The sequence below is a fragment of the Athene cunicularia genome, assembly GCF_003259725.1.
Source record: "Athene cunicularia isolate RWA chromosome 4 unlocalized genomic scaffold, athCun1 chr4_part1, whole genome shotgun sequence".
In the NCBI taxonomy this organism is placed as follows: Eukaryota; Metazoa; Chordata; class Aves; order Strigiformes; family Strigidae; genus Athene; species Athene cunicularia.
This window is the reverse complement of record NW_020799098.1, coordinates 40817992-40828586: the sequence shown is the minus strand read 5'-3', so window position 1 is coordinate 40828586 and position 10595 is coordinate 40817992. Positions and strand designations below refer to the sequence as shown.

The 10595-nt window shown below is 38.9% G+C and overlaps 1 protein-coding gene across 1 annotated transcript in view; it reads right to left on the bottom strand.

The window, feature by feature from the left end:
- LOC113479247 (histone PARylation factor 1) overlaps positions 1-1824 on the bottom strand; it is a 12843-nt gene extending 11019 nt beyond the window's left edge. The window contains exon 1 of the mRNA XM_026847008.1: positions 1774-1824. Within this exon, the coding sequence (XP_026702809.1) occupies positions 1774-1824 (51 nt within the window). The remainder of the gene's footprint in view (positions 1-1773) is intronic.
- Positions 1825-10595: the final 8771 nt, after the last annotated feature.

The window sequence follows — 10595 nt, the reverse complement described above, 5'->3', positions numbered from 1 at the left end:
TAAGAGACAGGGCGCAGCGCCTTCCCGCCCCACGCAGCACCTTGCTGCAAGGTGAATAAGCGCTTTGACAGGCACAACGGGCAGTTTTGTATCCACGCGTCAGCGCCGGAGCTGGCTGGCAGGAGAAGGGGGGACTGGAGGGGGCGCAGGCTGCAGGCTGTGCGAGCCCCCCGCCAGAGCAAGCGGCTGAGGGGGGAACAGAACGGCCGCAGGTAACCCGCGGTTGCAAACGCATCTGCGGTTGGAGCTGGGGGCTAGAGATGGAGTCGGGAAGTTAAGAGCCATGGTTCCTCAGTGGTGGGTTAGCTCACCTCACGGCGGCCTGTATACGCGTTCGAGGCTGATTTTTCTAATTACACATACCTGCAGATTCCTGTAATACAAGTTAGGGCAATATATTGGAATGAGGGAGAAAACAAGATTGCCTGAACCAATCGTAATCTTCCCCTTTAGAGCTAAAGGCATAAGATAGAGAAGATGCAATACTAGTTTTCAGTACACAGAAAAAGGAGAAAAAACCCAATCGCCTAAGCCTCTGCTTTAGCGTTTGACAGCTGCCAGGAATATAGAAGTGTCATCACATAATTTCCAATGAAAGAACCAAGGCAGCAGCATGTAATATGTAGCAAGTGGGACACACTCCTCGGTTTAGGAAAATACATAATCATATTATGCAACATCCACTCATTTAAGGATATTGCTGAAATGCTTTGCGTAGAAAAAGACCTAGAAAACAAGTAGCACAGGAGGCGGCAGTGGGAAGCTGGTTATATATAAACCTTCGCTTTTTTCAGTAAGTCAGATTGCAGTGGGTTTATTTAAATAAGCATAATGTCATTCAGCTACAGGAGTTCTTTATGGTATGCAAAAATGCATATATGGCAAAATTCCAGTGGGTTTCTTTATCTTGCAATCCATTAAAGGTGTAAATATTTGCTGTGGTATAGATTATTAGTTTAGGAATAAGAAAGGCACTGCAATAACTATCTATGACATTGACAGTTATGTGACTAACACAAAAGACTTGATATTTTAAAGTCTGTCTACAGAGAGTTACACACAATGTCACAGGAAACTTGATCCTGACTAACGGTGTTATTTCCTGTATGTAAAAACAGCTAGGCACTTCATAGAAACCATGGGTAGATATATAGATGCAGAACAATCTGTGACAAAGTCTCCTTCAGCTGAAAAAACATGTTGTTTAAATCAACATGTATCTTAAATTGCTTACTAAAATCCTGCACACACAAGGAAAGAATATTAAATTTCAAATTCAATCCTTAAAGGATGAATAAGTTTCATCACCTGAGGTTAAGCAGAAGTGAGGTACAAAAGCTCACTAAGAAACCACAAACCTAATTTTCTTCCTGAAAAGTGTGGAGTATTGCTCTGAGGTTTCTTTGTAAAACACTTCCTAATATTAGTCTCACTCCATAATTTCTAGTATACCAAACCTTAACCACAGTGGAGGCTAGGCAAAATGGCACCTGAAGGAATGACATTTTCCTCAGTAGCTTGGTGGAAAGTGTTCATGGTGTCTTTAGAATAAAGACACACCTGCCCCACCCCCTCCATGAGTATCCTTTACGTACAGTAGCTTAGTTTACCCAAATTCTAGCCTCATGCAACAAATTGATTCAGTGACCAAGGCAGCAATATTTCCCATTTCGTTATTAAAGCTAACAAATGCTAAATTCTGTCACCCGTTATTATTTAAGGATAAGCTTTTTTCCTATTGCAAAGTGAAGCTAATTAAGGAATCCACCTCACCTCCAAACCTATATCTTTGCAGATGCTTATCATGCCCTCTTCTCCTCTCATTGTTTCCTGAAAGAAACCCTTTGCATAACCATTTTTAGTTCCACTGTTACAGTTTTACTAAGGGGAATGCAAAAGTGACATGGGAGAACCCAAGTGTGCCTCACTACTTAGCCTAGAGTCTCAAAAGTGTATTCCTGTCACACTAGTCTTCTGCTACAAAACAAGTGAATGAAGTCAGCATGAAAGCTTCTACCTTTATTCTATGTCAAGAAGAAAGAAAACAGAACCTTTTTACAGGTGAAAAACTTTGAAAACATGGAGATTTTGCCTCTTACAATATTTTGCATTATAGCATTGAGAGAAGTAATGGAAGCATTAAACAAACTTGTGGTGGCCCCATTTCAGGGATACCAAAAATCTCACAATGCAAAACTATGCTGGAAATTAATTAGAAAAATACTCCTACCTTGGCTTGCTGTTAGTATTAGTGCTAGGACCCAAAAGCCTAACTTGGAGGGTCTACTGCTTCACTGAAGATACATCTTTTGTGAGCTCTTATTTATTTATTGATCTATTGACTTTTTTATTCTTTTCTCCACATAAACTGAAAGTCTCCAAGAGCACCTCTTTTCTGGAGTAGCCTGCAGTTTGGTGATAACCCATGAGACAGACACAGAATCCAGGAGGGAAGATACTAAATCCTCTCTGAGAAACTCACACTTCCCAGGCAGGTACCACAGCTGCTAGATTATTGGTTAAGAGTAGCAGTGTTTGGCCATACTTAACATAAAATGTACTTAAAATATTTTGTATTATGCGTATATAGTGCCACTTACAATCCTTTTATAGTTATCTTCCAAACAATTTTGGAATGTGTACCTCAAGAGAAATAGGTAATGAAATGCCCAGTTGCCTCATCCTATCCCCCCAGGCTTGAAATATGAGGCAGCTAGCTTGGTTCCGTTAAGATCATGATGCTGGTTATGTTCAGAAAACTAACTTTGTGTGGCTGGATAGATAAAAGGGGTATTTTTGAGGCTAAATGTATTTAGTCCCAGGTGGCAGCTGATAAGATGTTTTCAGAACAGCAGTTTTGAACTTCAGTACACACTTTAGGTTTGATACACCCTTTCAGTTACTCATTGGTTAAGTCTATCCTCATCAGTCCTTCTCTGAAGTGTGGAAATGTATAGTGGTACACCACAGTCTAAGCCCTTAAAAAAACCCTATAAGATACTGAATGATCAGTCAGTGCACCATAGTATTTTTTTCCTCTCTGAACAAGTGGTAACTCCACCCATATATATCTACTTCCAAATAATTTCTCACTTCTGAAGTCCTAGATTTGAAAAGCCTACCTAATTTGATATAGGTACTTGTATTGTCATGCATTCTGTTAACAACCTGTGAGGCTGTTAACATGGAAGACTTTTTACAAAGAAGGATAAGTGAGTAAAACAGTTTACAATATTATACTTTAAAGGCCCCTCCTTCAAACTGGTAAACAGCCTCCTGTGTCTGTACCATCAGACTTCTGAATCAGCATAAACAGAGATTATCTCAAGAGATTAATCTGCAAAGTAGCTTTACCAAGCTCTAAAACCATCAGTATGATTAGTCCTACTCTGCAGTGCACTTAGGTTTTTTTTGATTCATAACTATGTAGTAACAGATTTTATGAGAAACCATGGAACTGGAGTCTGTTGTCTTGAAACAAAGCTTTTGAGACCTGCTTTCTCAAAAGCTATGGTAGAAGCTTCCTGTGTATGCATTTAATTTGCCCCCTGAACTCACCCAGACCTTAGTGTCTTATGAGACTTTTTCTTTTTTTTATGTCCATTTCAAATATTATTGCTTAATATCCAGAGTTACCAAAGTATGCTCCATGCTATGACAGAAATCTCAGTTTTTAATTTCAGAGGTTTATAGCTATTAATTATTGTTAAGAAAGCTTTCACAAGTTAAAAGCCTAAATGAAAGCTTTATCAGCTGGTAGGTAGAAAGAAGGAAAGATGACTTGCAGGGTTGGCTGAGATCCACTTTATGCTTCCTCACTGCCATTCACTGACTCATATATGCTCATAGCTTTCCACCAGAGTTGATTGCTTTCCTCCCACCCCTTACAAGGTTCAGATTTGCTCACATGTGAAAAGCATCAGAAATAAATTAAGTTGTGCTATCCAGTTATTCTGTGCTGAGATGTTCCAGAGATTTATATTTAAGGACAGACATTTGAAACAATGTAGTCTAGTCAGCATTAGCAAGTTGGATAGGGTGCAATCCATACGGTTCACAAATCTATTTTTCCCTACCCTTCAGCATACACAACTGAAAGGTAAGTTTAATGCTTAGGTAGTTTCAAGAGTACCTAAACAGTAAGGGATAGGTGTGTGCAGTCTCTTCATTAGTCACCACAACATACTGATGACTAGACGACGCAGTATAAATACATACGCATTCTAATTGCCGTTCAAGGGCTAATTTTTGCCAAGTAACAGGATACTGCATTTTTCTTGCCACAAGAGGGAGCCATTTAAACTCTTGTCACTTAAAAAGCAATTTGAAGAACGAAAACAAAAAATATCTTAATACATGATTGACCACACTGATGTCCTTTTGTAGCATTCAGTAGAACTCCTTTAAAATTAGACAGCTTGTTTCTGAACACCAGACAATTTAATCTTATTCTAAATAATCCTACTGTATGTAGCAAACGTTGGATTTTTGTGCATGTCAGCTGTCATGTTGGGGTTTGTACAGTGCAGCATGACACAAATGCAGTAAAAATATGCTGGTTTTAATAGTTTTAACACTGCAATTTAAGTGAAGGTCTAGTTCTTAATAATTTGCTTTACAAAATTGCCAGCTGCCTTCTCATGTTAAGCCCTAAATAATCCTCAGATCACACAGAGCCTCTGTTCCTTGTGTTATTAGCTCCATGTTTTCAGGTTCAGAGGAGGACACATCCTCCCTTCCATCAAAATAAGAATGAGCAGGAACTGTGGACACATTCAATGTCAAAGATAAGATTTGCTTCCAGGCAGGTTGGGAGTGAGCAGTGCTGCAGCAGACTGCAAAGACACACAGTGCCTCTGCTGAGTCACCACCTCAGTGCTGCCTGTGCTGACAGGTTGTCCTGGATCCCTGCCTCGAAATTCTGCTAGGTAGGCTATATACATCAGAATGAATGAAAGAAGAAAATACAGTAGGAGGAGGGGGAAGAAAAGTCATGTCACTGGAAGAAAACTCATCAGGATACTGCAGGACATATTTCCTGAGAAATCCTGGTGACCTGAAGTTGCTTTGTATTGTGAATGTTTAAAATGGAACATGGGTGAAGATACACAGTAGTCTTGCTGTGAAGGACTTGAAGTTAAATATACATTTTAGTATAGTGATTAATATTATTTTGGCATCAATTCAGCAAGCCTTACAGTAACTGCTCTTGACAAGAATGTAAACTCACAGCTTGGTACTCCTGTAATACAGCATTTTGAACTGCCCTTTATTTAGATCTGGCACCTAGTAGTAGGCTATGATTTTAACATGGCAATAGTATTTTACTGCAAGCTAAATAGGGAAAACCATTCTGATCACATAAATTAGTGCTTGGAAAACTAACCCTTATATCTATGCTATTCTGCATTTAAATTACTTGTTAGTCCTGTGATTGTAGAGAACCACAATTTATGTAGGACCATTTGCCATACCTACCAGTTAAATTTCACTGGTAGCCATAGACCTAATGCTATAAGTTGCCTAGTTTACTTGGAAGCACAGCTACATATGTTCAGAGCAGCAGTGAGGCACAGTTTAGCTGAATATACTATCCCAGGAAGTTAAGTATCTTCCTGTAAGAATCTACTTCTAAGGGGCTGCTAATGTGAACACCTATCCAAAAAAAGTGTTTCCCCCAACAAAAGTAGAACCATTGAGTTAGTAGATGTAATGCAATTTTATTTCTAGTAGGATAGTTTTCTGAGCCAGGCAATCTAGATACAAGATTCATTTTTCCAATTATGTTTTGTTATTTATGGGTATTGTGCTTCTCAATCTGTAGCTTTTCACCTTAAACCTTTGCCTGCATATGTACAAAATACAGCATACAGGTAAGGAAGATAAAAATGTATAAGTCAGATGGGTGCCACTGGAAGCAGTAAATGAAAAAAATCTTTGATACATAAAAATAAAGGTAGTTAGCAGCAAGTTATTTTAATCAATATCTTCTTAGTAGAAACTCTGTGGTGAGGCTTTACATTTTTAATATGAAAGAAGAATCATTTGATAAACATGTTTACCACCAAGACAAGCCCTGCATACATTGGTTTACCATTAACAACTTCCAAGACTGTCATGTCTTTCATATTTACTTATGTTTATACACACTACCTCTCAGTCTTCAGTTTCACAACCCTGTTTTCATGGGACAGTTTCCTAACATACAGAGGAATTCACATTTTGCTGTCACCAGACATTAAGGTGACAATCAATACAAATAATGAAACAATATGTATTCACTAAGTGTTGACTGATGACATTAACCTTTCATCTGGTACATATGCCTTGGTTTCCTCCCCCAACAGATAATGGGGTGAGGGGGTGGGAAAATAGTGGCTCTGAGTCATTTTGGCTTAGGCTAGAGTGAGTCAGGAGGCAAGCAACTCAGTACGATTCCTTCTCTCCTTTTTCTTCAGGGTTGGAAATTGAGTGAATTGATCAAATTTCTATTATCTGGTCTTTAGACCATACATGTATTTATATTTATTTATATTTGGACCATGGCTGTAGCTGACTGACTGCTAAGACTCCTTTATAGACAGGGTAAATCCATTTTCATATTTTAACATCCTGAGAGGTAGTAGTTTACATTTTCAGATAAACCACTCAAATAATAACTTTTATAGTCATTACTGCTGTGAGAGTCCCTAAATCTGAGGACTTAGTGTATGGTTTAGGGTGAGCAATGCAATCATATTTAGCAGCTTCTGTAAGGAACATTTCTTCTTGCTTTTTTCTGGGCACCCTGGCAACCACAAAACATTAAAAGGAACAAAAGATGGGTTTAGCATAAATCTTAGAGGCAGCGCTAGAGTAGTACATTGACTTTGGACTTGTGTTGATATTTAAGGCTCTTCCCTCAGACCTGCTCAGATGTTTCCACTCCCTATGGCTTCTAGTGCAACAGTACAGCAGACTTCTGCTGTAGACTACGCCTAGCTAGTAACACAGAACCTGGCATATTCTCACTATGCCATTCCCAGCTAACAGCTTCAGTGCCTAGAGCTGTGTACCATTAGCACAGTCTGTTCCCAAATAAGTTAGCTTTCTGTCTATAAGCATGACTAATTCAGGTGCAACACTGTGCTGACACGGCTCTATTCTTTCCAGTTCTGGAATCAGTCAAGTATGATGCTCACCTGGGATTGCTATGCTGTGTCTTTGCACCATGTAGGTAGCACTGACAGTGCATCCAACTCTGTTTTCTGGGATCCCATTCATCTCTCTTGATACTATAAGCTACCATAAACAAGTGCCACAGCAGGGAAACATATCTAAAGCCCTCCCCCATGGTTATAGCATATTCAAAGACAATGGCATTGTTTAAGGCAGTCTTACACCCAGTGTCAGGAAACAACCCTCTTCTCATCAGGATGGTAGTGGGAGAAGGCAGAGCCCAGCATCCCACCTTGATGCAGAGCAGCTGAAGTCCCAGGCTTGCTGCTCCTTTCACATCAGGGCTGAATCTGACCTTAGGGCAGTAACCCAGCTACTACAGACTCCACTGGGAAGCTGCAAATACAGTACCCCTAGAAGACCAGGCTTTCATACCATGAGAAGAGACTGACATACTTCCTCCCCTTTAAGGGGCCAACATATTTCTTATGTAGCTTCAGGTCTCTAGGGCCTGCAACTTTTTGTGCAGTTATATAAAATACAATATATGATTTAGACATCTGTAGTATCAACAGTGAAATATAAAAATAGGTTAATAGCCCCCAAAGATAGTGAGTGCTTCTTCCACAATAGGATTTTATCTTTAATTCTCCCTGTTTCTTGTTGGGGTTTTGTAAAGGTAAGCTTTGTTTTCATTGGGATGTACTACTTTTCACAAGCCACAAACACCCACAGCTCTTAGGGATACTCACAAGTATACCAAAACTGCATTTCACCACCTACCCACTGTAGTACGCCACTTTTGCAAGCCACCAGCTTTATTAACAGCACTATACAAGCTTTAAGCATTTTTTTCATAATATATTGGCAAAAAATGCACAGGCTTTGCTGTTATATTGAAAGCTGATGTAGTATCCTTTCCTGGGGACTTCTCAGTTAGAAGTTATTAGTAACAGCTAGCCAAAATAGCTTTAAAGAAAATACACTGCCCCCCTCCCCAAGAAAATATCCCAGCAAGAAACATCAAGACAAACAAAAAATGCATTAAAAAAAACAGTCACCAACCAACAAAAAATCCCCAATCAACTAAACAGTAGCACAGAAAAAGCCAAGATCATAAAGAGTCTCTTTAAAGTATTACATAGATGCAAGTCCTCATATCCAGAGAGATGACTTTTCCAGTTTAGAGACCAACAACTGTCTTAAGTTTATCATTAACACCACCTTTTACAACAAACAGCAAAAGAAGAATCTCCAAGTTGCAGTGACAAAGAATTACAGGGCAGCATCTCTTTTCACTCCCTTTGCTTATTTTGTATTTACACCAAGAAAACTATTTGATAACTGGCCTTTTCTATTTTTAAAATATATTCCAAGCTTAAGAACACCGTATACAAAATAGCTTCCATGCACAAGACATTTTTGTGTTAAAGTCAAATTACTACAGTTTAGCCAGGTAACCCAGTTCTTCCCCCCCCCCCCCCACTTCATAGAAAAGTTAAACCACCACATCATCTCTACCTAGCTGGTACCTCTCTCAATCATCAGTAGTTGTTTTCTCAGCAGAAAGATAAATACACTAGCTGTTGTTAAAGCTCTCCATTCTACTGCTCTCAAAGCAAAAGGGAATAAAACCTCTTACTAAATTAGACATCTCAGCAGATCAAGAGAACAGACACCTCTAAATGAAAATTCTTACCATTGTAGGGCAAAACAAATCCAAATACCAAAATCGCTAACCTTATAGAAAAAGCTATAGTAGCAGGTGTCCTCTTATATAGATAGGAGGGTATCAGCATTTGCTGATGGGTTGCATGGTCTCAGCTGTACCTGCTCCTTCACCATTTAACCCCTGCATTTCTGGTTCCAGTTTTCAGTAGATGTAACTGGAAAAAGGAGGTTTAAGGTTTTGGACTGTTCATCAGAACATGGCTTAAGGAATTTTTAGTGCCCCCTGAAACACAGTATAACTCGCTGTAGCTGCTTTTTTTCCTGCATAGTTTTTGTATTTTTCCCTTATTCCAGTTTTTTGACCTACCTCCTCTCCTTTGTGTAGCCTATCAGAAGAGAGAACAGATGTAAAATTTCCTCTGAAACAGAAAAGGAGGAAGCTAGACAGGAACCTCATAATGGAAAATGTACTCATTAATATGGCAGTTGCAAGTTCTTGTTTTTGTTACAGTGTCAATGCTGACTTAAAAGAATAGAATTTGATTCTATCATTCAAATAATTCTGTGTAACTAGAGGGAACTAGTTAAGGAAAAGGAAAGTACTGACAGCAGTAAAGAGGGGATGGATGTTACAAGTGGGGCTTGTGGAAACTTACTGAACTACCACTAGTAATTCCATGGTGCCTTAACAGTAAAGAAATAAATCTTGGATATTACAAATACATTCTAAACCCCACTTATTTTTAATGCAAATTATTTAAAGTCTCAGTGTTTTCAGAGTGTCTATTTACCCATTCAAGCACCTGAAGACACCATTCAAGCATTACTGATTTTTTCAAATTGGTATCTAGTAGGTGCTCAGTTTCTATCACTGGTCATGTGTAAAGCTATCATGGTGCTGATGCAGCCTACAGCATGGAATTTAAAGCTAAAACATCAAACATCTTAAAATCAAATTCCATTTACTAGAACAGTTTGGATTTCTGATACCTTCTGCAAGGTTCTGGGAACTCTGAATTTTAGGTTCAATACACCTTTCAGGATTGGACCACTATGAGCAAACTCATTGTATTATGGGTTTTGCAGCACAGTTCGTAGTTCCAGCAATACGATACACATAAATTTTAAAATAGAGCCAAACTACAGTATATAGAAAAATTAATTAAAATATCTTTGCGAAGTCATTGACTCCATCTCCTGTCTTTATTTCATCATCACATGTAAATCTGACAAAGATCAGCATTTTACAAGGACAGTCTTTACAATTTTCAAAAAATTGAAACATGGTTATTTTTCATTACTGTTTGATCTGTGTGGTATTTGAACAGAACAACATAGTTCTAAAGCATGGTGTCTCCTAACAGAATTTAAAATGCTGGTTGTTTTTTGCTGGTTTCCTGAAGTATTTTACTGAAAGAGTTCCATGAACTTACTTCCCTGACCATCATCAAACAACTGTTGTGATCAGACAAGGAAGAGGTGTCCTCTGGAACGGTAAACAATATAGCATAGAATCATATCATAGAATCATAGAATGGTTTGGGTTGGAAGGGACCTCAAAGATTGTCTAGTTCCAACCCCCCTGTCATGGGCAGGGACACCTTCTACTAGACCAGGTTGCTGAAGGCTCCATCAAACCTGGACTTGAACACTGCCAGGGATGGTGCAGCCACAACCTTCTTGGCAACCTGTTCCAGTGCCTCACCACCCTCACAGTAAAAAAATTCTTCCTTATATTTAATCTAAACCTCCCCTCCCTCAGCTTC